We start from the raw sequence: 27,789 nt of genomic DNA on the forward strand, positions 1-27,789 counted from the left end.
CCACCCGCCGCGCCCCGCCGGCCAATCCGCTTCGCGTGCGTCATTGCGGCTCGGCCAATCCGCGCGGTTCGGCGCAGGCGCGGAGGAGGCGCCGGGTGTGAGGCCGGGCCTGGGTGAATTTGCGGGGTTTTGTGTATTTTTAAGTGGTTTTTGTTTGTGGTTTTGTGCTTTTTTTTGTCTGTTTTTGTGTGTTCCTATCCGTGTTTCCCCGGCTCGCAGCAGCGGTGGTGGATATCGCCGCCAAACGGGGCCGCTTCCCCACAGGTTGTTGTTTACCGCCTCTCGCGTGTTTTGTGTCTCGCCTCAGGAGAAAGTTTGGTCTCTGCTCGAGTCTTCGGATCCTGGAAAACAATTGAAATGGCGCCTGTAAAACCAGCGAAATCCTCCCTCGTTGTGCTCCCCGCGGATCTGCTCCTGGAGTAATTTCCTGTGCGGGTCTGGCACGTGGAGTGGGGTAAAAATGCCTGAGATCAAAGTCACCCCCTTGGGTAAGTCCGGCCTAAAATCGCCTTGAAATACAGACACTGAAAACCTGGGGGGTTTGGAATGCAGGGTCATATTTGGAATTTCTGATCTGATTCCTGTCACCATCTCTCTGCCCTCATTTGGTTTTTCCAGTGACACTTCTAACCATTTGGATTAATTAATCAGGATTAATGAAGTTATTCTTGTAAAGGTACTGTGGTGTTGTGTTGGAGCATTAATTCACTACAGTGCTAAAGAACCACAGGAAGAAAATGCTTCTCGTTTTCCCCTGTTTAATCTGTTTTTAATGGGTTTTGTAGTGAGAGGGCAGAGGATGTGCTGAGCAGCAGATCTGCTTTATCCTCATGGATCATTTTCAGCCTTGGTCTGGGTTTAACTTAACGAAGCTTAACGAGAGCAAAGCAGCTGGAAGAGGAGTCCTGATCCTTGCCAGATAAAGGATTCTCCTCTCTTCATTGAAACTGCAATTGCAGGAAGTTTCTGCAGACCTTTACTTGCTTTTTCTTTCTGAAAGAATTGCAGCTTTTCTCAGAGCTGTTTTGCCAGTGTCTTACTGGTGTTTTGCCGGTGTTTTACTGGTATTTTGCTAATGTTTTATTGATGTTTGACTGGTGTTTTATTGATGCTTTACTGGTGTTTTGCTGATACTTTGGTGGTGTTTTATTGATGTTTTGCTGGTATTTTGCTGGTGCTGTTTTATTGGTGTTTTGCTGGTGTTTGGAGTTTTATTGGTATTTTGCTGGGTTTTTTTTTGTTTTTTTTTTTTTTTTTGCTGGTGCTGTTTTACTGCTGTTTTGCTGGTGCTTTACTGGTGCTTTACAGGTATTTTGCTGGCGTTGTTTTCCTGGTATTTTGCTGGTGTTTTCCTGGTGTTTTATTGATGTTTTATTGGTATTTTGTTGGTGGTGTTTTATTGGTGTTTTGCCAATATTTTGCTGGTGTTTTGTGATGTTTTCCTGGTGTTTTGCTGGTGTTTTATTGGTATTTTGCTGGTGGTGTTTTCCCCATGTTTTCCTGGTGTTTTGCTGGGGGTTTGTGGTGTTCTCCTGGTGTTTTGTGATGTTTTCCTGGTGTTTTGCTGATGTTTTGTGATGTTTTCCTGGTGTTTTGCTGATGTTTTCTGATGTTTTCATGCTGTTTCCTGATGTTTTGTGATGTTTTCCTGGTGTTTTGCTGATGTTTTCATGGTGTTTCCTGGTGTTTTGTGATGTTTCCCTCGTGTTTCCTGGTGTTTTGTGATGTTCTCCTGGTGTTTTGCTGGTGTTTTGTGATGCTTTGCTGGTGTTTTGCTGATGTTTTCATGCTGTTTCCCGGTGTTTTGTGATGTTTTCCTGGTGTTCTCCTGATGTTTTGTGATGTTTTCTTGCTGTTTCCTGGTGTTTTGCTGATGTCCAGGTGCTGGGCAGGACGTGGGCAGGAGCTGCATCCTGGTGTCCATCGCTGGCAAGAACGTCATGCTGGACTGTGGCATGCACATGGGCTACAACGATGATGTGAGTGTCCCCTGGGCCAGCTCCGGCCCTCCCCTCCTGTCCCACCTGCATTTCTGGGCTCCTCCATCAGCCCCTGCTGGAGCTGGACGGTGCCAGAGCTGCTCCTTCCCCTTCAGAAATCTCCCTTGTCTTCAAATATGCCATGAAATGTCAGCCCTCCTTTCCCTGGCTTGTGGACTTGGGGAAAATGTTTATTAAAGCAGCTGCAAATGCTCCATTCCAGGTGGGTTTGGACTCTGTGGATTTCCTGTGAGCAGGAATCCTGTCCTTAGCTTTGGGGCAGCTCATTCCAGGTGGGATCCTCACCACATTTCTGCTGCTCCAGGGAGAGAGAAGGAAACTCCTGATTTTGGCTTGCCTGACACAGCAGGAAAGGAATGATGGCACAAATATTCTGTAGGATTTAGTTCAAGCAGCAAATGTGCTGTGACAGGAAAGCTTTTGGGGCTTTGTGCCTCAGAGCCAGGATGTGTTCAGCACCCATTTTACTTGGGAGACAAAATAATAATTTATTTATGAAAGGGTCAGTTCTCTGTCTGTCCCCTCATTTCTGCCTCTCCCTGCACACAAAAGCTGCTGGTGCTGCCTGGAGAGGGCTCAGCACATTCCCAGTGTCCCATTCCCTCCATGGGTTTTGTTGGATCAGTGGTCATGGTGTTGTTGGAAAGGGCTCAGCACAATCCCAATATCCCATTCTTTCCCTATTTTTTTTTGGATCAGTGATGCTGATGCTTCCTGGAGAAGGATCAGCACATTCCCAGAGTCCCAGGCTCTTCCCTCCATGGTTTTTTTTTTGGATTAGTTGTGCTGGTGCTGCCTGGAGAGGGTTCAGCACATTCCCAATGTCCCATTCCCCCCATTTTTTGTTGGATCAGTGATGCTGGTGTTGTTGGAAAGGGCTCAGCACATTCCCAATGTCCCATTCCCTCCATTTTTTGTTGGATCAGTGGTGCTGGTGCTGCCTGGAGAGGTCTCAGCACATTCCCAATGTCCCATTCCCTCCATTTTTTGTTGGATCAGTGGTGCTGGTGCTGCCTGGAGAGGGCTGAGCACATTCCCAATGTCCCATTCCCCCCATTTTTTGTTGGATCAATGATGCTGGTGTTGTTGGAAAGGGCTCAGCACATTCCCAATGTCCCATTCCCTCCATTTTTTGTTGGATCAGTGGTGCTGGTGCTGCCTGGAGAGGGCTGAGCACATTCCCAATATCCCATTCCCCCCCTTTTTTTGTTGGATCAGTGGTGCTGGTGCTGCCTGGAGAGGGCTCAGCACATTCCCAATGTCCCATTCCCCCCTTTTTTTGTTGGATCAGTGATGCTGGTGTTGTTGGAAAGGGCTCAGCACATTCCCAATATCCCATTCCCCCCCTTTTTTTGTTGGATCAGTGGTGCTGGTGCTGCCTGGAGAGGGCTCAGCACATTCCCAGTGTCCCACTGTCCCATTCCCTCCGTGTTTTTTGGGATCACTGATGCATTCCTGATGCATTGCCTGTTTTCCCGTGGCTGCAGAGGCGCTTCCCTGACTTCTCCTACATCACCCAGAATGGAAGGCTGACTGATTTCCTGGACTGTGTCATCATCAGGTGAGCCTCCTTCCCTGTTCCAGCTCCTTTTGTGCTGTCCCTGCCATCCCAAACACTTCCCAAGCCCATCCCTCCTATTTGAGCTGCTTTTTCCATGTCCTGCACAGCTGGAAAAGGTCTGGGAGCCACCCAGGCTGAATTCTGTGCAGCTGATAGATAGCAAAAGGCTTTTAAAATCACGGGGATCTGGGGAGCTAGATGAAAGTCAGGCTTGGTGGGCCCTGGGGAAATACCCTGGGAAAGTCTAGGCCTTGTGCTCGCTAGAGCTGCACCGGTGTGACCAGTATATGATAAATGATGGAGCTGTTAGATGGGATTGTTATAATTAAATATAATCGTCAGTTATTAATTTAACAATTATCAATCAATTACAATTAATATATCATATACATGATAGAAATATATAATATATAAAATAATCTATAATTATATAATTCGAATTGGAATTCATATATAACTGTTAATAGATAATTATTATTAATTAATACATAAATATTACTTATAATTATATAAATAATATATTATTATTGTTTAGTCGTAAGAATAATCATGAGAAACTGTGGTCAGGGGACTTGAGAAAGATCACGAGAAATTCATGCTTGAATGGGATCAATGTATACGACAGAACAATATAAGTCTAATAATTAATATGGAAGTTCTATAACGATAGGACATAAAATACGTTCAGCTCGAAAGCCGTGTGGGAGTCAGATTTGGGTCTGTACCCCTGATTCCCAGAGCTCTTCAATAATTATTCAATTATTATTTTAATTATTATGCAATTATAATTATTCAAGTATTATTCAGTAATCTTCAATTATTATTATATGCATATAATCATGTTCTGTGATTATGTGTGTTCCTGAACGCTGACATGTGGCAGGCACATTCTTCTCTCTCTCAGGATTTTTTCATAGAGGAGCACAGAGGGAAGAAAGGGAAAACAATTTCTATTCCTGCTCCTTGTTTTTGGGAATTCTCCCCGTGCTCCTCCTCAGGGCGCTGAGCTGAGGGTGAAGGAAGGGGGGAAGGGGCAATCATCAGGAGGAAACAGGGATGAGGGTCTGGAGGAAAATAAAGCATCCTCTGTGGGCTGAAGGCAGAACAAAGCTGGCCTTGTAGGAACTGGGGCTGAGCAGAGGAGAAGAACTCCAGCACCAAATCCAGGCCAGAACAGGATTCAACCCTGCAGGATGCCTGGATTTCCATCCCCACGCTGGGCATTCAGCTAAAAAACCAGCCCCTGTGGCAGGCACGTTCTCTCTCTCTCAGGATTTTTTCATAGAGGAGCACAGAGGGAGGAAAGAGAAAACAATTTCTATTCCTGCTCCTCGTTTTCCCATGTGGAACGTGCTTGGAGCATTGTTCACCTGGGGTGATTGCTTGGTTGGGTTCTGGTGAGGATTGTTGGAGCTGATGGCCAATCCAACCCACCTGTGGCTGCACTCTCAGAGAGGGGCACGAGCTGGGAGTTGGATATGGGAGTTAGAAAAGTAGGTTTGTGGCTTTAGGATCTCCTTTAAATAGTATATTAATGGGTTATAGCATAGTTATAATAAAGAAATCATTCAGCCTCCTGGACTGGAGTCACACATCAGCATTTCCTCCCAACGGGTTCACCTGAATTTACAATACTAACACAGCCATTGTGGATTTTTTTTAAATTTTATTTTTATTTTTGCAGCCACTTCCACCTGGACCACTGTGGGGCTCTGCCCTATTTCAGTGAGATGGTGGGCTATGATGGCCCCATTTACATGACCCACCCCACCAAGGCCATCTGCCCCATCCTGCTGGAGGACTACAGGAAGATCACCGTGGACAAGAAGGGGGAAACCAACTTCTTCACCTCGCAGATGATCAAAGACTGCATGAAGAAAGTGGTGGCCGTGCACCTGCACCAGACAGTGCAGGTCAGGGGCTTGGGAATCGAGGGGTTAAATTAAAAACACAGCTAATGAATCAAGGGGTTAAATTAAAAACACAGCTAATGAATCAAGGGGTTAAATTAAAAATACAGCAAAGGAATCAAGGGGTTAAATTAAAAACACAGCTAATGAATCAAGGGGTTAAATTAAAAACACAGGTAAGGAATCAAGGGGTTAAATTAAAAACACAGCTAATGAATCAAGGGGTTAAATTAAAAACACAGCTAATGAATCAAGGGGTTAAATTAAAAATACAGCTAAGGAATCAAGGGGTTAAATTAAAATTAAAGCTAATGAATCAAGAGGTTAAGCTAGGAGTGTAGCTAATGAATCAAGGGGTTAAATTAAAATACAGCTAATGAATCAAGGGGTTAAATTAAAATTAAAGCTAATTAATCAAGGGGTTAAGCTAGGAGTGTAGCTAATGAATCAAGGGGTTAAATTAAAATACAGCTAATGAATCAAGGGGTTAAATTAAAATTAAAGCTAATGAATCAAAGTGTTAAATTAAAATTAAAGCTAATGAATCAAGAGGTTAAGCTAGGAGTGTAGCTAATGAATCAAGGGGTTAAATTAAAATTAAAGCTAATGAATCAAGGGGTTAAATTAAAATTAAAGCTAATGAATCAAGAGGTTAAGCTAGGAATGTAGCTAATGAATCAAGGGGTTAAAATACAGCTAATGAATCAAGGGGTTAAATTAAAATTAAAGCTAATGAATCAAGGGGTTAAGCTAGGAGTGTAGCTAATGAATCAAGGGGTTAAATTAAAATACAGCTAATGAATCAAGGGGTTAAATTAAAATTAAAGCTAATGAATCAAAGTGTTAAATTAAAATTAAAGCTAATGAATCAAGAGGTTAAGCTAGGAATGTAGCTAATGAATCAAGGGGTTAAATTAAAATTAAAGCTAATGAATCAAGGGGTTAAATTAAAATTAATGATCAAATTAATTATAATAATTTATTTATCCACAGGTGGTCAGTAATTTATTGTAATACTTGTCATTTGGAATCAATAGCAATTACAGAATTTGTTAGAAGAGATGCAATAGCTGGTTTCTCCACATGTGGACAGAATGGTTACAGTAGTCAGCAGGACAGACCCTGTTCCAGTAACTGATCGGCAGGAGCTGATTTCCCGTGCTGGGCGCTAATGAAAGCCGTAAGGCTAACGCGTTTGCCCTGGCGCAGGTGGACGAGGAGCTGCAGATCAAGGCGTACTACGCAGGCCACGTGCTGGGAGCGGCCATGTTCCAGATCAGGGTGGGCTGCGAGGCCGTGGTGTACACGGTGAGTGGGCGCACGGGAACTCCTGCCCTTCCAGTCCCGAGAGCCCCAGATGTGCGCGCTGGACGCGTCCTTCGCGGCACATCTGTCTGGGGGACGGATCCGCGTTTCATGGATGATAGGGATATGTGTTCTGTGCGCACGTGATACGTCTAATGCAGGTATTTATGTTATATCATATGTGAGATATTACATATTATAGATGATGCACAATGTATGATACATCATATATTCTATATTAGTAATATATATAATGATAATAATGTATATTATGTATAATATGTTATATTACATTATATTACATTATTACATTATATTACATTATATTACATTACATTATATTACATTATACTACATCACATTACATTATATTACATTACATTTCATTACATTTCATTACATTTCATTACATTTCATTATATTACGTTATTACATTACGTTACGTTACATTGCATTATATATTATTAATATATAATGATAATATAAATAATGTATGTTATATATAATATATGTTATATATTATTATATATATTACATTATATAATATATTTCATATATGAAATATTATATATAATATATAATATGGGTAATATAATATATATATTACATATAAGATCATATAATCTATATATTATTATATATAGGTTATATATAATATATATTATATATTAAATACTATATATTACATATCATATCTATAATATATATTGCATATAAGATTATATATTACGTATATTATTATATATAGATTATATATAATATGAAATTTAATATATAATATATAACATATAATATATAATATACATATATATAAATATATCATATAATCCATATTATACATAATACATACAATATAATACATATTATATATATACACATATATAATTAATATATATCATATATGTTATATGTTAATGTTATATATAATATGTATTATGTATTATATATTATCTATATTTTTATTATATATTTATATTATACATAATATATATAATAAATTATATTTTTATTATATATGTTGTATATAATATGTAATGATCTAAAAATATATATAGAGTATATAATATATTGCATGTTTTGTATATAATATATATATTGGTTATATAAAGATATAAATATATATTATATACTTTATATCTTTAATATATATGTTTATATATAATAATCTAAAATATATAAAATAAATTACATATAATATATAGTTATTATATAAATATGCATTATATAGATTTTACATATTTAATACAAATCTATATATTACATATTATAATTTAAAATTATATATTATGTTCTATAATATCTATTATATATTATATATGTATTATATAAATAATATATTATAAATTTATATAATTATATATAAGTATGTAATATATTGTAATTATGAATGATAATATATTATATATAAAATATATATAAATAATATATTATAAATACATTATAAATATAATATATTTATATATTTTTAAATATCTATTTAAATATATAAATGTATTATAAATATATATGTATTATATAAATAATATAAATATGTTATAAATATAAATTTAATTTATATTTATGTGTATTATATACCATATATTTTCTATATAATGTATTTATATTATGATATAAAATTTATATAATACATCAAATATATAATTATATCTCTTTTTCTGTATCAATATATGTTATATTTCTACATTATACTATCTAAACACTATTTATACTTTTTATATTATACATTTGGGCCTCCCTTGGCGGCTGGAGGTAATCTGAAGGCACAGCCAAGCCCAGCCTGTGTGTGTTTCTGTCTCCCCAGGGTGATTATAACATGACGCCGGACAGACACCTGGGGTGAGTGCGACGCTGAGTTCCCCTGAGCTTCGGGCGTTTCTGGCTGGCAGGTGTCAGCCCCGCTGCTCTTAACTGTAGGGGCTCATCAGCCTGAGTGTAGCGAGCGCGGGTCTCCAGGACGGTTTGGGTGGATGAGAGATCTCTGAAGTCAGGTCTTGGAAGATGTGGTTTATTAAAAGGGGGAAAGGCCCTGCTTGGAGTTGCCAGGCGCAACTCGTGGCAGGCCCAGGGAGAGAGAGGGAGCGAGGCTTCCAGGTGAGGGTCCCAGGGGAAGGTCCAAGAGAGGAAGGTCCAAGAGAGGAAGGTCCAAGAGAGGAAGGTCCAAGAGGGAGTCTGGTCCCTCGCGCACACCTTATCAGAGGGCTTCAAGGTGGGAGCACTGGCCCAAGTGGGGCCAGTGGGGTCACAGATATCTGATACTTCAGGGGAGGGTCACAGGTGTGGGATGAACCAGACATTGGGGGTGAGACAGAGCATTCCATGTGACCTTTGGACCTATCTGCACAGGGGAGGGTCACAGGTGTGGGATGAACCATACATTGGGGGTGAGACACAGCATTCCATGTGACCTTTGGACCTATCTGCACAGGGGAGGGTCACAGGTGTGGGATGAACCATACATTGGGGGTGAGACACAGCATTCCATGTGACCTTTGGACCTATCTGCACAGGGGAGGGTCACAGGTGTGGGATGAACCATACATTGGGGGTGAGACAGAGCATTCCATGTGACCTTTGGACCTATCTGCACAGGGGAGGGTCACAGGTGTGGGATGGACCATACATTGGGGGTGAGACAGAGCATTCCATGTGACCTTTGGACCTATCTGCACAGGGGAGGGTCACAGGTGTGGGATGAACCATACATTGGGGGTGAGACCGAGCATTCCATGTGACCTTTGGACCTATCTGCAGGTAAAGGGCGTTGTTTAATCAGAAGGGGGATTGCTTTCAACCTGGCCACACTGTTGTTTTCTAGTTATTCAGTAGTCAAGGTTTGTTATTTCAAATCTAGTTCTCATCTCAATGTCTGGATTTTCCAAATCTTTTGCCAGGCAATCATATTTATAAGGTTTTCCTATTTCATCTTCCCCAACACCTGAGTTCTTTGGAATATTTAATGATGTCTCTGCTGGAATAGAAATACAATTTTGAACTGTGGGAGTGAAGATATTTACCTTAAACCTGCCAGATAGGCCTTGATGTAATCTGAATATTCACATTAATTTATTTTTCATAGATTCGTTCATTTTTAATCGATTCATTTCTTTTTAGGGCTGTGTCCTAGTTGGACGTCAGCGTTTGGAATGGTTTTTTATGGTGTTTTTTACTTTCTAAGAGATTATTAATCACAAACTTCAAGGCTTATATGTCATAATATTATAAATCTCTCATATATGTATTTTCACTGGCATATATCAGAGATTTATGATGTCCCTGCTATTTAGATGAATATTTTAATGCATTTAAAACTGGATAAATTTAATAATGCATTTAAGACTGGATAAATGTTGCTTTTTGAGCTCTGTAATTTCAGTTTTGACCTGGATTAATTTAAACAAAGCTACCACAGAATTCCAGGGGTATTATTGAATTTATTCCCATTTCCTTTATTTGTTATATTCCTTTATTTATTTTCCTTTAGTATTTTCCTTTATTTATTTACTCCCATTTCCTGTGGACACAGTGCCATTCCCCAGTCCAGCTTGGAGATTTTCAGATCAAAAAGGCCAGAAACCATTTCCTGCTCTCATTTTTGAATTTTAATTAATTTAAAACTGGTAATAATGTGGATAAATACTGCTTTTTGAGCTCTGTAATTTCAATTCTGAGCTGGATTAATTTAAGCAAAGCTCAGAGTTCCAAAGGCACACTTTATTCCTGTGGACACAGTGCCATTCCCCAATCCAGAGCTTTTCGGATGGATCGGAAATTTTCAGGTGAAGAACCCCAGAGACCATTTCCTACTGTGATTTTTGAATTTCAATGCATTTTAAACTGGTAATAAAGTGGATAAACGTTGCTTTTCAAAGTCTATAATTTCAATTTTGAGCTGGATTAATTTAAGCAAAGCTCAGAATTCCCAAGGCACACTTTATTCCCATTTCCTGTGGACACAGTGCCATTCCCCAATCCAGAGATTTTGAGATGGCTGGAGATTTCCAGCTGGATTGGAGATTTCGAGATGCAGATTTCCAGGTGGATTGCAGATTTTGAGATGCAGATTTCCAGGTGGATTGCAGATTTTGAGATGCAGATTTCCAGGTGGATTGCAGATTTTGAGATAGGTTGCAGATTCCCAGCTGGGTTGCAGATTTCCAGATGGCTTGGAGAGTGCCAGATGGATTGCAGATTTTGAGATGGGTTGCAGATTCCCAGCTGGATTGGAGATCTTGAGGTGGATTGCAGATTCCAGCTGGGTTGCAGATTCCCAATTGGGTTGCAGGTTTTGAGATGGATTGGAGATTCCCAGATGGGTGCAGATTCCTAGCTGGGTTGCAGATTTCCAGACGCATTGCAGATTTTGGGATGGGTTGCAGGTTCCCAGCGGGGTTACAGGTTTTGAGATGGGTTGCAGGTTCCCAGCAGGGTTGCAGGTTCCCAGACGCATTGCAGATTTTGGGATGGGTTGCAGGTTTTGAGATGGATTTCAGGTTCCCAGCGGGGTTGCAGGTTCCCAGCAGGGTTGCAGGTTCCCAGCAGGGTTGCAGGTTCCTAGCTGGATTGCAGGTTTTGAGATGGATTGCGGGTTCCCAGCTGGATTGCAGGTTCCCAGCGGGGTTGCAGGTTTTGAGGTGGATTGCAGGTTCTCAGCAGGGTTGCAGGTTCCCAGCGGGGTTGCAGGTTCCCAGCGGCGTTGCAGGTTCCTAGCTGGATTGCGGGTTCCCAGCAGGGTTGCAGGTTCTGAGATGGATTGCAGGTTCCCAGCGGGGTTGCAGGTTTTGAGATGGATTGCAGGTTCCCAGCGGGGTTGCAGGTTTTGAGATGGATTGCAGATTCCCAGCGGGGTTGCAGGTTCCTAGCTGGATTGCGGGTTCCTAGCTGGATTGCGGGTTCCCAGCGGGGTTGCAGGTTTTGAGATGGAGTGCAGGTTCCCAGCGGGGTTGCAGGTTCCTAGCTGGATTGCAGGTTTTGAGATGGATTGCGGGTTCCCAGTGGGGTTGCAGGTTCCCAGGTGAGCCTCCGAGGCCGTTTCCCGCTGTGACTCGGTGCCGTTCCCTGCCCAGGGCCGCCTGGATCGATAAGTGCCGCCCGGATCTGCTGATCACCGAGTCCACCTACGCCACCACCATCCGGGACTCCAAGCGCTGCCGGGAGAGGGATTTCCTCAAGAAAGTCCACGAGACCGTGGAGAGAGGAGGGAAGGTACAGCGGGCTCTGCCGCGCTCCTGCTGCCCTCAGCAGATCCTCAGAAACATCCCAACACACCCAGAATATCCTGGAATGTCCCAAAATATCCCAAAATGTCCCCAAATATCCGAAAATAGCCCAGAATATCCCAAAATAGCCCTCAGGATCCCAGAATAGTGCAAAATATCCCAAAATATCCCGAAATACCCTAAAATATCCCGGAATATCCCAAAACGTCCCCAGATATCCTAAAATAGCCCAAAAGATCCCAATACAGCCCAGAATAGCCCAAAATATCCTGGAGTATCCCAAAACGTCCCAAAATGTCCCCAAATATCCAAAAATAATCCAGAATATCCCAAAATAGCCTAAAATATCCCGGAATAGTGCAAAATATCCCAAAATATCCCGGAATATCCCAAAATATCCTGGAATATCCCAAAACGTCCCAGAATGTCCCCAAATATCCAAAAATAGCCCAGAATATCCCAAAATAGCCCACAGGATCCCAGAATAGTGCAAAATATCCCAAAATATCCCGAAATACCCTAAAATATCCCAGAATATCCCAAAATATCCCAAAATGTCCCCAAATATCCAAAAACAGCCCAGAATATCCCAAAATAGCCCACAGGATCCCAGAATAGTGCAAAATATCCCAAAATATCCCGAAATACCCTAAAATATCCCGGAATATCCCAAAATATCCCAGAATGTCCCCAAATGGCCAAAAATAGCCCAAAAGATCCCAATACAGCCCAGAATAGCCCAAAATATCCTGGAATATCCCAAAACGTCCCAAAATGTCCCCAAATATCCAAAAATAATCCAGAATATCCCAAAATAGCCCACAGGATCCCAGAATAGTGCAAAATATCCCAAAATATCCCGGAATATCCCAAAATATCCTGGAATATCCCAAAACGTCCCAGAATGTCCCCAAATATCCAAAAATAGCCCAGAATATCCCAAAATAGCCCACAGGATCCCAAAAGATCCCAGAATATCCTGGAATATCCCAAAACATCCCAAAATGTCCCCAAATATCTGAAAATAGCCCAGAATATCCCAAAATATCCCAAAAGTCCCAAAACATCCCAGAATAGCCCAGAATATCCCAAAATAGTCCAAAATCTCCTGAATATTCCAGAATAGCCCAAAATAGCCCAGAATATCCCAAAACATCCCAGAATTATCCCCAAATATCCTAAAAGATCACAAAACATCCCAGAATTATCCCCAAATATCCCAAAACATCCCAAAATATCCCAAAAGATCCCAGAATATCCCAAAAGATCCCAAAATCCTGCGTTGCTGAAAGGGGGAGGGGGTTTGACAGAAATAATAATTAATACTAATTAAATAATAATGAAATTTGAATAATAATAGTAATAATGATGATGATGATAATAATAATAATTATTATTAAAATAATAATAAATATAAAGATGACATAATAATTACTAATAATAATGAATAGTAAAGGCTGTCGGGAAGTGGAAGGGGGTTTAACAGAAATAATAATAATAATAATTAATAGAATAATAAATAATCATTTAAATAATAATATATATAAAAGTTACATAATGATAAATAATAATAATGAATAGTAAAGGTTGTCAGGAAGTGGGAGGGGGTTTAACAGAAATTATACTCATTAATAATAATTAATTGATAATAATAAACACAATAATAAATAATAAATAAATATTCATAAATGCATAATGAAAATACTTGGTTAATAATAAATAATAATTAATAGTAAATAAATAATACATGTATAAAAAGAAGAATAAATAAATTAAAATAATTAAATCAAATAGATAATAGTAATACAGAAATACATAAGAATAAATAGATAATAATTCAAAATAATAATACATAAGAATGAGTAATAATAGTAAGTAATGCATGTGTCCTAATAATTAAATAATAATAATAAAACAATAATAAATGCATAATAATAATGAAGTAGAATGATGAATACATAATAAATAGTAAAGAAATACATAATAATAATAATGAATACATAATAATAAATTATAAATAAAAATACATAACAATTAAATAATAAAAAATAAATAATAGTAACAAAAAATAAACAATAATAAACACATGGCCATTTAAAATAAGAATACAAAGTAATAATTAATAATAAATAAATATTTTGTATTAATTAATTGAATAGTAAATAATAATGCAAATAATAAATATTAAAATTACATAAATAATAAATATAAAGAACAAATAATAGTAAATAAATAATAAATGCATAAAAAGAATAATAAATAAAATAATGAAATCAAATAAATAACAGTACTAAAGAAGAAAAATTCAAAATAATAATACATAAGAATAAGTAATAATAGTAAGTAATGCATGCATCATAATTATTAATAATAAATAAATTAGAAATAATACAACCAAAATAATAAATGCATAATAATAATGAAGTAGAATGGTTAATACAAAATAAATAATAAAGGAATGCATAATAATAATGAATACATAATAATGGTAACTAAAAAATGCATAATAAAGAAAAAATAATAAATAATAGTAACAAAGAAATACACAATAATAAACACATGGCCATTTAAAATAAGAATAAATACATAGTAATAATTAATAATAAATAATAATAGGGACTAGCTAATAAATACATGACAATAAATAAATAAATGGTAATTAAATAATAATGATAAATATTAACAATAAACAATAATAAACAAACTAAAAATAATAAATAATCGACTAATGAACTAATAATGAACTAATAACAATAGTGATGATGATAATAATGATCATTATGATAAGTATAACAATGATAATAATTATAATAATGATGATAAGGATCATGATAATAATGATAATGATAGTTATAATTATAATGATAATAATGATGATGATTATAATGATAATGATAATAATAATGATAATAATGATAATTATAATGATGATAATGATGATAATCATAATTATTATGATAATAATGATTATGATAATGGTAATTATAATAATGATAATGATGACAATTATAATAATGATAATAGTGATAATGATAATGATGATAATGATGATAATTATAAATATGACAATGATAATAATGATAATGATAAGGATAATAATGGTAATGATAATAATGATAATGATGACAATGATAATAATGATAATAATGATAATGATAAGGATAATAATGATACTGATAATAATTATAATAATGATAATAATGGTAATGATAATTATAATGATGATGATGATAATAGTGATAATAATAGAGATGATGATGATGATAATAATAATAATAATAATAATAGTAATGATGATGATGCAGTAAATCCCTTCCCCGGGCCCGGGGTGCTGTGTGCTTTCTGCCTCTGAGCCCCACGTCTGTTCCAGGTCCTCATCCCGGTCTTTGCGCTCGGCCGTGCCCAGGAGCTCTGCATTCTGCTGGAGACGTTCTGGTGAGCCCCAGCTGCTCTGGGGGGCTGCGTGCCTGCTGCGGCCTGGGACGCAGGGGGTGCTCTCTGCTGGGAGCATTGGTTCATAGCTCACGGAAACCTGGGAATATTGGTTCATAGCTCATGGAAACCTGGGAATACTGCTTCGTAGCTCATGGAAACCCGGGAGCATTGGTTCATAGCTCACAGAAACCCGGGAATATTGGTTCATAGCTCATGGAAACCCGGGAATATTGGTTCATAGCTCATGGAAACCCGGGAATATTGGTTCATAGCTCATGGAAACCTGGGGATACTGCTTCGTAGCTCATGAAACCTGGGAATATTGGTGTATAGCTCATGGAAACCCGGGAATATTGGTACATAGCTCATGGAAACCCGGGAATATTGGTTCATAGCTCATGGAAACCTGGGAATACTGCTTCATAGCTCATGGAAACCTGGGAATATTGGTTCATAGCTCACGAAAACCTGGGAATATTGGTTCATAGCTCATGGAAACCTGGGAATATTGGTTCATAGCTCACGGAAACCCGGGAATATTGGTTCATAGCTCATGGAAACCCGGGAATATTGGTTCATAGCTCATGGAAACCTGGGAATATTGGTTCATAGCTCACGGAAACCCGGGAATATTGGTGTATAGCTCATGGAAACCTGGGAATATTGGTTCATAGCTTATGGAAACCTGGGAATACTGCTTCATAGCTCATGGAAACCCGGGAATACTGGTTCATAGCTCATGGAAACCCGGGAATATTGGTTCATAGCTCATGGAAACCCGGGAATATTGGTTCATAGCTCATGGAAACCTGGGGATACTGCTTCATAGCTCATGGAAACCTGGGAGTATTGGTTCATAGCTCATGAAAACCTGGGAATATTGGTTCATAGCTCATGAAAACCTGGGAATACTGGTTCATAGCTCACAAAAACAGGGAAATACACCCAAAAAATCCTTGGGAGACTCCCCAGCTTTATGGACAGCCAGAATATTGATTTATAGCTCATGAAAACAAGGAATTACACCCCAAAAAATCCTTGGGAGACTCCCCAGCTTTATGGAGAGCCACAATATTGATTTATACCTCACAAAACCAGGGAATTACACCCCAAAAAAATCCTTGGGAGACTCCCCAGTTTTATGGAGAGCCACAATATTGATTTATAGCTCACGAAAACAGGGAATTGCACCTTAAAAAATCCTTGGGAGACTCCCCAGCTGTATGGACAGCCAGGATTTATTTGCCCCTCACTTTTTTTTGCAGGGAATTTGTCTCTGGTGAGAAGGGCACTCAAACCTGCACGGTGGTGTTAAAATAATTGATTTATACCTCAAAAAACCAGGGAATTACACCTTAAAAAATCCTTGGGAGACTCCCAAGGATTTATTTACCCCTCACTATTTTTTTTTTTTTTTGGCAGGGAAAGGATGAACCTGAAAGCTCCAATTTACTTCTCCACGGGCCTGACAGAGAAAGCCAACCATTATTACAAACTCTTCATCACCTGGACTAACCAGAAAATCAGGAAAACTTTTGTGCAGAGGAACATGTTTGAGTTCAAACACATCAAAGCCTTTGACAGAGCCTTTGCAGACAACCCGGGGCCCATGGTAGGTGAGGGTTTGGGAGCTTTTTTATTCCAGTGTGATCCCAAATCACCCTGAGCGTCCTCCACCCCACCAGCCCCACCTAAAATCCTCTCCTGGCCAGGCCAGATCTGTAAATATCCAATCCATTTCTGGGTTTTTTTTATTTAATTAAAGGTGAAACACTCAGAGGAAATGAAAAATTTTACGTGTTTATGTCATCTACACATCCTGATTCAAGGCAGGGTTTTCTTTTCCACGCGGTCTTTTATTGCTGCTTTAATTCTGGCTGGTTTATTTAAAAAAAAATAAAAAACCACTCAGAGTTTTCCATCAGACACTGGGGATGCTCTGAAATATTTCCTAAAACAGGAAAATCTTGGTTAAATTTCTTAAAACAGCAGCTCGGCTCCTGGGAATTTTAGACAAGGGTGTGGGGGGGAAATAAAATCAAATAGCAAAAATGCCCGTTTGTGCAGTGCACAGATTTAGGGTATTTCTGGAAATCATGGAGAAAAGGGTTTCTGCAGTGATTTCTGGCACACCTTTGACTTGCAGGTGGTGTTTGCAACCCCTGGGATGCTCCATGCAGGACAGTCCCTCCAAATCTTCAGGAAGTGGGCAGGCAATGAGAAGAATATGGTGAGAAATTGGGGTTTTTTGGCTGGTTTCCCATCCTCATGTGAGCTCCAAGCACTCCAGCTTTCCTTGAGGAGCTGGAATTAAAGGACAAAATCCCTCTTGGAGCTGCCTCCAAGCTTGTGGCTGTTTGGGTGTTTAACGTGGATTTGCCAGACCAAATCCATGGAATTTCTGATTTTCCTGGGTTTTTTTTTTTTTGTCCCCAGGTGATCATGCCTGGCTACTGCGTCCAGGGAACCGTGGGCCACAAGATCCTCAGCGGGCAGAGGAAGCTGGAGATGGAAGGGAGACAAATTGTGAGTTGGATTTGCAATTTCCAGCTCTGAAAATACCTCAAAATCATCTTTACATTTGGAGGGGCACTTGGGTTTTTGGTTTTTTTTTCCTTTTTGCTTTAGCAAAATTGGTTTGGGGTTTTTTTTTTCCCCTTTTGCATTAATTTCTGCCAAAAAAACAAAAAAACCCAAACTTTGAGGAGCCTTCTGCTATAAAACTTAGGTTACTACATTTTAGTAAAACTTCCTAAGTAAAACTAAGTAAAAAAAAAAAAAAACCTAAATAAAACTTCCTAAATTTTACTAAAACTGAAGTGCTTAGGGGCACTTTATACTGTTTAATAACAGGCAAATAGGTGAGATTGATCTGTTTTCACATTTCAATTGATATATTTATCAATTTTTATATTGATATATATTGATGTATCTTGATATACCTTGTTTTATTTTTATATAAATTGATATATTTATCAATGTTTATATTGATATTTTGATATATATTGATATATTTTGAGATATATTGTATATATTGATATATTTTTCAATTTTGATATTGATATATATTGATATAAATTGATATATTTCTCAATTTTATATTGATATATATTGATATATATTGATATCTTTTTCAATTTTTATATTGATATATATTAATACATATTGATATATATTGATATCTTTTTCAATTTTATATTGATACATATCGATACATATTGATACATATTTTTATATATAGATATTTATTGATATCTTTTTCAATATATTGATATTTATTGATATATATTGATATCTATCAATTTTTATATTTATATATATTGATATCTTTTTCAATTTTTATATTGATACTTACTGATATATATTGATATCTTTTTCAATTTTTATATTGATACTTACTGATATATATTGATATCTTTTTCAATTTTTATATTGATATATAGATATCTATTTTTATAGATTGATATATATTGATATATTTTTCAATATTTATATTGATATATTGATAAATATTGATATATTGTTCAATTTTTATATTGATATTTATTGATATATATTGATACCTTTTTCAATTTTTCATTTCCCAACTGATATATTTTCACACTTGGATAATAAAACCCCAGCTGACCTTCAGTATTTGCTTGTTGTGACAAATCCTGTCAGAAATGAGGCAGCTGGAGCTCCTAAACCACGACAGCTTTTTGTTGAGGCAATTTACCTTTTGTCTGAAGCAGATCCGGGGGGATCTGGGTGTGTTCCAAAGGAATTGGTCAAAAAAGGGGTTTAAAATCAGCATCACCGCTGGGAAATCCCTCAGCACGGTCAGGTGGGCTGGCATTACACCTCCCCTGGAGGAACGCCTTAATTAGCACTAATGAAGCCCAGTTAATTGCAGGGACCCCTTTGGGTGTGAATTAGGATGGTTAGGCATCAGGGTGAATGAGAATTAGGATTAAGAGGGCATTAAAACTTGAAAATCACATTTTTGATCCATTCTGGGTCCCTCAGCACAGTTTGGTGGGCTGGCATTCACACCTCCCCTCAAGGAAATGATCCTGTGACACCTTAATTAGCATTAATGAATCCCAGTTAATTGCAGTGACCCCATGAATGGGAATTAGGATTGTGTTCCATGGGGGAGGAGGGAATGGCATTAAAACTTGAAAATCACATTTTTGATCCATTCTGGATCCCTCAGCACAGTCAGGTGGGCTGGCATTCACACCTCCCCTCAAGGAAATGATCCTGTGACACCTTAATTAGCATTAATGAATCCCAGTTAATTGCAGTGACCCCATGAATGGGAATTAGGATTGTGTTCCATGGGGGAGGAGGGAATGGCATTAAAACTTCACACGTTTTTGATCCATTCTGGATCCCTCAGCACAGTCAGGAACAGTAGCACTTGCAGCTTCCCTCAAAGAACTGATGCCTGTAACTCCTTAATTAGCACTAATGGAGTCCAGTTAATTGCAGGGACCCCTTTGGGTGTGAATTGGGATTGTTAGGCATCAGGGTGAATGAGAATTAGGATTAAGAGGGCATTAAAACTTGAAAATCACATTTCTGATCCATTCTGGATCCCTCAGCACAGTTAGGAAGGGTAGCACTTACAGCTCCCCTCAAAGAACTGATGCCTGTAACATCTTAATTAACACTAATGAAGCCCTGTTAATTGCAGGATCTCTTGGACACGAGTTAGGATTGTTTGCCATGGGGGAGCGGGGAATGGCATTAAAACTTTACACATTTTTGATCCATTCTGGGTCCCTCAGCACAGTCAGGTGGGCTGGCATTCACACCTCCCCTCAAGGAAATGATCCTGTGACACCTTAATTAGCACTAATGAATCCCAGGTAATTGCAGTGACCCCATGAATGGGAATTAGGATTGTGTTCCATGGGGGAGGAGGGAATGGCATTAAAACTTGAAAATCACATTTTTGATCCATTCTGGGTCCCTCAGCACAGTTTGGTGGGCTGGCATTCACACCTCCCCTCAAGGAAATGATCCTGTGACACCTTAATTAGCATTAATGAATCCCAGTTAATTGCAGTGACCCCATGAATGGGAATTAGGATTGTGTTCCATGGGGGAGGAGGGAATGGCATTAAAACTTCACACGTTTTTGATCCATTCTGGATCCCTCAGCACAGTCAGGAACAGTAGCACTTGCAGCTTCCCTCAAAGAACTGATGCCTGTAACTCCTTAATTAGCACTAATGGAGTCCAGTTAATTGCAGGGACCCCTTTGGGTGTGAATTGGGATTGTTAGGCATCAGGGTGAATGAGAATTAGGATTAAGAGGGCATTAAAACTTGAAAATCACATTTCTGATCCATTCTGGATCCCTCAGCACAGTTAGGAAGGGTAGCACTTACAGCTCCTCTCAAAGAACTGATGCCTGTAACATCTTAATTAACACTAATGAATCCCTGTTAATTGCAGGATGTCTTGGACACGAGTTAGGATTGTTTGCCATGGGGGAGCAGGGAATGGCATTAAAACTTTACACATTTTTGATCCATTCTGGGCCCCTCAGCACAGTCAGGTGGGCTGGCATTCACACCTCCCCTCAAGGAAATGATCCTGTGACACCTTAATTAGCACTAATGAATCCCAGGTAATTGCAGTGACCCCATGAATGGGAATTAGGATTGTGTTCCATGGGGGAGGAGGGAATGGCATTAAAACTTGAAAATCACATTTTTGATCCATTCTGGGTCCCTCAGCACAGTTTGGTGGGCTGGCATTCACACCTCCCCTCAAGGAAATGATCCTGTGACACCTTAATTAGCACTAATGAATCCCAGGTAATTGCAGTGACCCCATGAATGGGAATTAGGACTGTTTGCCATGGGGGAGCAGGGAATGGCATTAAAACTTCACACATTTTGGATCCCTCAGCACAGTTAGGTGGGCTGGCATTACATCTCCCCTCGAGGAAATGATCCTTAAGTGGCACTAATGAAGTGCAGGGGGATCTGGGTGTGTCCCAAGCACTGCCAGCTCCCGATGGTGCGCTCTGCTCTCGCAGCTGGAGGTGAAGATGCAGGTGGAGTACATGTCCTTCAGCGCCCACGCCGATGCCAAGGGCATCATGCAGCTGATCCGCCAGGCCGAGCCCAGGAACGTGCTCCTGGTCCACGGGGAGGCCAAGAAAATGGAATTCCTGAAGCAGAAAATCGAGCAGGAGTTCCGTAGGTATCCGTGCCACGGCGGGGACTGGCAGCACAGCTGGGAAATCGCTTGGAAATCACATTAGTGATCCCTTCTGGATCCCTCAGCACAGGTGGGGTGGCATTCCCACCTCCCCTCAAGGAACTGATGCTGTAACTCCTTAATTAGCACTAATTAAACCCTGTTCATTGCAGGGACCCCCTTGGATGTGAGTTAGGGTTGTTAGGCATTAGGATGAACATGAATTAGGATTAGGAGGGCATTAAAACTTGAAAATCACATTTGTGATCCATTCTGGATCCCTCAGCACAGTCAGGTGGAGTGGCATTCAGACCTCTCCTCAAGGAAATTATGCCTTTAACACCTTAATTAACACTAATTAAGCCCTGTTAATTGCAGTGATCCTCTTAAATGTGAATTCGGATTGTTTTCCATGGGAGAGGAGGCAATGGCATTAAAGCTTGAAAATGACATTTTTGATCCATTTTGGCCCTCAGGGTAGCATTTACACCTCCCCTCAAGGAACTGATGCCTGTAACACCTTAATTAACACTAATTAAACCCATTTAATTGCAGTGATCCCTTGGACATGAGTTAGGATTGTTTTCCACGGGATAGGAGGGAATGGCATTAAAACTTTTCACATTTTTGTTCCATTTTGGCCTTCAGGGTAGCATTAACACCACCCCTCAAGGAACTGATGCCTGTAACACCTTAATTAGCACTAATGAAGCCCAGTTAATTGCAGTTTCCCCCTTGGAGCTGAAGTTTGGCTGCTGCTGTTCCCTTTGCAGATGTCAGCTGCTTCATGCCAGCCAACGGAGAGACCACCACCATCCTCACCAACCCCTGCATCCCCGTGGACATCTCCCTGGGCCTCCTCAAAAGGGAAGCAGCCATAGGTGACACCTCCCACCCCCCACTTCCTCTTTTGCTGCTTTTTTTTGGTAGTGCTGCTGGTGGTAGAAAGCTGTCAATTTATATTTAAAATAGAATGTAGGGGTTTTAAAATCGATGTGCACACCCTGCCTGCACAAGCTCCCCGCGTGTGCTTGCAGCAGCTTGGTTTGGGAGAGCTGGAATTACTTTTATAAAGTGAATTTTAGAAAGAATGATGGAATTCTTCCATCAGGCAGTGCTGTGGGAAGAGAGGGAGCTGCTGTGTGTCACTAAATATTATTTCTTAGGTGTCAATATTTCTGATTGTGGATAAACACCACTGGTGCATTGAACAGAGAAGAGAAGAAAGGTGTCAGATCTCCATGGCTGAGCCTCAGCAGTGCCCCGGCCTCAGTCCTGGAGCACTTTGGGGTGAAAAAGCAGCTCCTGATGTGTTTTTGTACCCCTGGCCCTGCTTTAGGTGCTGCACCTGATGCCAAGAAGCCAAAGCTGATGCACGGCACGTTGCTCATGAAGGACAACGTGAGTACAGCCCTCCTGCAGCTTCTCTTGTGTCCTCTCAGGGGTTTTGTGCCTCCTGAGGGTGTTTTTGTGTCCCCTGAGGGTGTTTTTGTGTCCTCTCAGGGGTTTTGTGTGCCCTGAGGGTGTTTTTGTGTCCTCTCAGGGGTTTTGTGTCCCCTGAGGGTGTTTTTGTGTCCCCTGAGGGTGTTTTTGTGTCCCCTGAGGGGTTTTGTGTCTCCTGAGGGTGTTTTTTGTGTCCTCTCAGGGGTTTTGTGTGCCCTGAGGGTGTTTTTGTGTCCTCTCAGGGGTTTTGTGTGCCCTGAGGGTGTTTTTTTTGTGTCCTCCATGTTTTGTGCCCTCTCAGGGTGTTCTTTGTGGCCGAGGTTGTTTTTTGTGTCCTCTGAGGCAGTTTTGGCTCTCTGAGGGTGTTTCTTTTGTGCCCTCTGAGGATGTTTTTCACGTCCTCTGAGGCTGTTTTGAGCCCTCTGAGGGTTTTTTTATATCTCTGTGTTTTCTGTCCTCTGGGGGTGTTTTTCATATCCTCTGGGGCTGTTTTCTGTGCCCTCTTCTGGGGCCGTTTTCTGTGCCCTCTTCTGGGGCCGTTTTCTGTGCCCTCTTCTGGGGCCGTTTTCTGTGCCCTCTTCTGGGGCTGTTTTCTGTGCCCTCTGAAGGTGCTGTCACATTTCAGACCCCAAATCACCGTGAGCGCTTCTGCCTCCTCCTCACTGCCTCATCTTCAACCTCACCCTTATTTTCAAACATCACTCCCCTGCTAGAGGCTAAACCAGAGACCAACCTGATGGTGTCAAACATTTATTTACAATCATCCAGGTGCATGTTTTGTCCCACTCTCAGCTCTCCCTTTCCTTCCCACCCTCAGCGGCGACAGACCCACCGTGATATTTCAGCCTTTCCCTGCCTCCCCCCACCCCAGGGCAGCACCACAACTCCCCCAAGCTCTGAGGATTCATTTTCTCCCTTTGATTTCTCTTTTTCCCCCCAGAGTTTCAGGCTGGTTTCCTCTGAGCAGGCCCTGAAGGAGCTGGGGCTGGCCGAGCATCAGCTGCGCTTCACCTGCCGCGTGCACATCCAGGACCCGCGCAAGGAGCACGAGACCGTGCTCAGGGTCTACAACCACCTCAAGGGGTGAGCCCTGACCCCTGGCAAGGCTTTTTCTAGCCCTCAGGGGCTTTTTAATCCCCGTGGTTTTTTATCCCCATGTGGTTTTTAACCCCAAGCAGCAAACCAAAACTTGGAGGAAGTGGAAAATCTCTGTAGCCACTGCTCCAGAGAGCTGAAAGGAAGGCAGGAGCTTCCCCTGAAATGGAACATGTAAACCCCCCAGCCACCTCAGGGGGTGAGCCCTGACCCCTGGCAAGGCTTTTCTAGCCCTCAGGGGTTTTTTATCCCAGTGGTTTTTTATCCCCATGTGTTTTTTAACCCTGTGTTTCCAAGCAGCAAAGCACGTCTTAGAGGAAATGGAACATCTCTGTAGCCACTGCTCCAGAGAGCTGAAAGGAGTCTGCTTAAGGAAGGCAGGAGCTTCCCCTGAAATAGAAATTGTAAACCCCCCAGCCACCTCAAGGGGTGAGCCCTGACCCCTGGCAAGGCTTTTCTAGCCCTCAGGGGTTTTTTATCCCTGTGGTTTTTTTATCCCCCATGTGGTTTTTAACCACAAGCAGCAAACCAAAACTTGGAGGAAGTGGAACATCTCTCTAGCCATGGCTCGAGAGGTGTTAGGGCATAGGTTGGACTTGATGATCTTAGAGGTCTCTTCCAACCTCATTATTCTGTGATTCTCAGAGAGCTGTGTCGTGGTTTGGAAAGAGGTGTCTGCTTAAGGAAGGCAGGAGCCTCCCCTGAAATGGAAATTGTAAACCCCCTCCCACTGAATTACTATGATTTTGAACTTAAAAGGCTCTCAGGTAATGATATGGGAATAGAAATAACAGCTCTTTACTGGGAAAATTAAAAAAAATACAAGTGTAATAGTACAAACAAACAAACAAACAAAAAAAACCAAACACTGCCAGGGTCAGAGCAGGTCCTGGCAGCCTGTGGGTCAGGGTGGTGGCAGCAGTCCCATCCCATGGTGGCTCAGCCCTCCTGCAGTGCCAGCTGTGCTTCTGCTGGAGCAGGGATCCTGCACAAGGCTGGAGTTTTCCTCTGAAGCTCCAGGGCTGGTGGGGATGGGCCTGGGCTTCCTCTGGGAATCCCGTGGAGAAGAAAGCTGCTCCTCTGGGGATGCAGGGGAGAAGAAAGCTGCTCCCCTGGGAATCCCGTGGAAAAGCTGCTCCTCTGGGAATCCCGTGGAAAAGCTGCTCCTCTGGGAATCCCGTGGAGAAGCTGCTCCCCTGGGAATCCCGTGGAGAAGCTGCTCCCCTGGGAATCCCGTGGAAAAGCTGCTCCCCTGGGAATCCCGTGGAAAAGCTGCTCCTCTGGGAATCCCGTGGAAAAGCTGCTCCCCTGGGAATCCCGTGGAGAAGCTGCTCCCCTGGTAATCCCGTGGAAAAGCTGCTCCCCTGGGAATCCCGTGGAAAAGCTGCTCCCCTGGGAATCCCGTGGAGAAGAAAGCTGCTCCTCTGGGGATGCAGGGGAGAAGAAAGCTGCTCCCCTAGGAATCCTATTTTTTCCAGACAGAGCAGAGTTTCTTTGAAGGGAATCAGAAATCCATTTAGGGCTGCTGGGTTATTTATTTCAGCTGCCAATCCAGCAGCTCAGCTGGGTTCCCTCCTTTGAGCTGGCAGCAGCAGAATGTTAAAATTTGGTTTTCCCTCCATGCAGCTGAGTTCCTCCCTCAGAGCAGGGCTCAGGTTGGAGCTGGATGGACTCTGCAGGAATAATTTCAGCAGGAAATCCCCCACGATTGCTGGAAACACCAGAATGAGCTGTGGCTCAGCCCCTTTTCCCTTCCTGGACTCAGCCAAGAGAGGAACAGGCTGGGATTTGGGATGAAGACCCAGCATTTATTTTCCCAATTAAATCCCCAGTTTCTCCTCTGTCTCTGCAGGATCCTGAAGGATTACTCAGTGCAGCACCTCCCTGATGGCTCCATCACTGTGGAGTCCATCCTGATCCAGGCCACGGCTCACTCAGAGGACCAAGGAACCAAAGTCCTGCTCGTGTCCTGGACCTACCAGGTGGGAATTCCCCATTTCTGACCCAAACTCCTCCCATCCCAAACCTCCCTCCTCTGGCTTTGGAGCAGTTGGGAAGATGAGGGGAGTCCCTGCTGGTTTCTGAGCTTTTGGGGTTGAGCAGAAATGGTTTTACAGCTCTGTAAAGCACAGAACTTCTGGGGTAATTGCACTTACTTAATTAATTCAGTTCTGTGTTTGAGCTCTGCTGAGTATTTCACTTTGTATTTCTTACTTGGAAAATTTCAAACAAGTAGAGAACTATTTCTGATCTTAACATTCTTTTATTTGAATCATCCCATCATCTTCCCTTCCTGTGGCTGGATTATTCATCTTTCTGGATTGTTAAACTCTTTCTTGACAGCAAGGAAATGCCTTTGGAAGGCAAAGCAATAAAATCAGTTTATTCCTTGATTTCAAGCAAAAATGGGGCTTTTCCTCAAAGGAAACCCCTCAGGTCCTTTGAGAAATGGAAGTTTCACAGCAAGAGTTTGTCAGAGCAGCCAGAAATGAATTTGTGGGTTGTTTCAGTTTTTAAACACAGCTCACCTGAGATCCTGCAGGGTCCAGGAATTCTCTCAGTCTGTTCCTAGGTACCAAAATTGAATTTACTGCCCCAAATGGGACAATCAAGGGAAGATTTTGCTCTCATCCTGTCTCTTTGTGTTCCTTTTAGGATGAAGAGCTTGGCAGTTATCTCACATCCCTGCTGAAGAAAGGGCTGCCCCAGAGCACCCCCTGAGAGCAGGGCCCAGCCCAGAGTCACATTTTATTTTGTTTACTTTCTCAATGCTTTTTTCTGCTTGGTTTTAATAAAAGAATTCCAGTGTTTGTCCGATTCCTGCAGTGACACCCACCAGCACTGGGATTTTCCCCCTTGGGAAAAAAAAAAAACTTATCCAGGGAGTCAAGAACCTGTTCTGAAACAGATCTGAGGAGGTTTAATGTGCAAACAAATCAATGTTTGAGTTGTTTACACATTAAAGTAAAAGTTACTCAGTGTTCTCCCCTCCCACAGCTGATTTCCCTTAAAATCCCCTCAGTGCTGCCTGAAACAATTAAAATTCAAAGTATAAAAGCACCACAGAACCTACAGAAAATAAAACCCCTAAATGTGCTGATAACCAAGCAGCAAAACCTCTTTAATTCCCCATCCTTCCCTCAGGGCCAGCTCCAAGGAGCCTCCAATCCAATTTTTTTACATTTCTCCATAAAATTGTGCTTGGCTGATAAAACCAGTCCCCCTCCAGTGCTGGGAAGATTTCCCACAGCCTGGAAATGGGAAAAAAAATAGCAATTTCTGCTAAAGGTAAAGGATTATTTGGGGCTGATGCTCCCTCTGAGGCTCTCACAGTGCCAGGATTTTCACCAAAACTTCCCAGGGACTGTAATTTAGAAAAGCTGGAGCTGATTTTCTCACCAAGATTTAAAAATTGCTCTGAGCAAAACAGAGGAAGGGAGAGGCCAGAGGCCAGCCTGGGCTTTTAACAGTAATTAATGAGGTGGCCAATTCAGGACAAGCACCCGGCTGAGTTTCAGGCTGCATTTGGAAAATCAGATTTTTGTTGCTCTGCTGCTCTCAGCCCTTTACAGAAGTTTTGGGGTGAAGGAGCAGAACTGAGCCTGTGCCTGTGTTACACCAAA

The 27,789-nt window shown here is 41.0% G+C and overlaps 1 protein-coding gene across 3 annotated transcripts; it reads left to right on the forward strand.

Annotated features, from left to right (window-relative positions):
* The first annotated feature begins 12 nt into the window (after positions 1-12).
* On the forward strand, positions 13-26,981 carry INTS11 (integrator complex subunit 11). Of its 3 annotated transcripts, none has more exons than XM_068171788.1 (18): positions 13-133; positions 308-488; positions 1,882-1,979; positions 3,488-3,561; positions 5,246-5,474; positions 6,681-6,779; positions 8,578-8,612; positions 11,840-11,978; positions 15,363-15,427; positions 16,850-17,039; positions 17,574-17,657; positions 17,864-17,953; positions 21,465-21,627; positions 22,402-22,509; positions 22,968-23,029; positions 24,012-24,154; positions 26,019-26,148; positions 26,822-26,981. In XM_068171788.1, the coding sequence occupies exons 2-18, from the start codon at positions 461-463 to the stop codon at positions 26,885-26,887; spliced, it is 1,803 nt and encodes a 600-aa protein (XP_068027889.1). In that variant the 5' UTR covers positions 13-133; positions 308-460; the 3' UTR covers positions 26,888-26,981. The 3 variants fall into 3 exon arrangements, with proteins under 3 accessions (XP_068027889.1, XP_068027891.1, XP_068027890.1); XM_068171789.1 differs by having other exon boundaries at positions 67-113; XM_068171790.1 differs by lacking the exon at positions 6,681-6,779.
* Positions 26,982-27,789: the final 808 nt, after the last annotated feature.

This window comes from Anomalospiza imberbis, chromosome 23 (genome assembly GCF_031753505.1).
Source record: "Anomalospiza imberbis isolate Cuckoo-Finch-1a 21T00152 chromosome 23, ASM3175350v1, whole genome shotgun sequence".
Lineage (NCBI taxonomy): Eukaryota > Metazoa > Chordata > Aves > Passeriformes > Viduidae > Anomalospiza > Anomalospiza imberbis.

Bases quoted from the DNA above. Each gene is read 5' to 3' on its own strand.
- INTS11 (XM_068171788.1), top strand. From the start codon at position 461: ATGCCTGAGATCAAAGTCACCCCCTTGG. The intron at 489-1,881 runs GTAAGTCCGGCC...GCTGATGTCCAG, and splicing joins GATCAAAGTCACCCCCTTGG to GTGCTGGGCAGGACGTGGGC. The intron at 17,954-21,464 runs GTGAGTTGGATT...CTGCTCTCGCAG, and splicing joins AGATGGAAGGGAGACAAATT to CTGGAGGTGAAGATGCAGGT.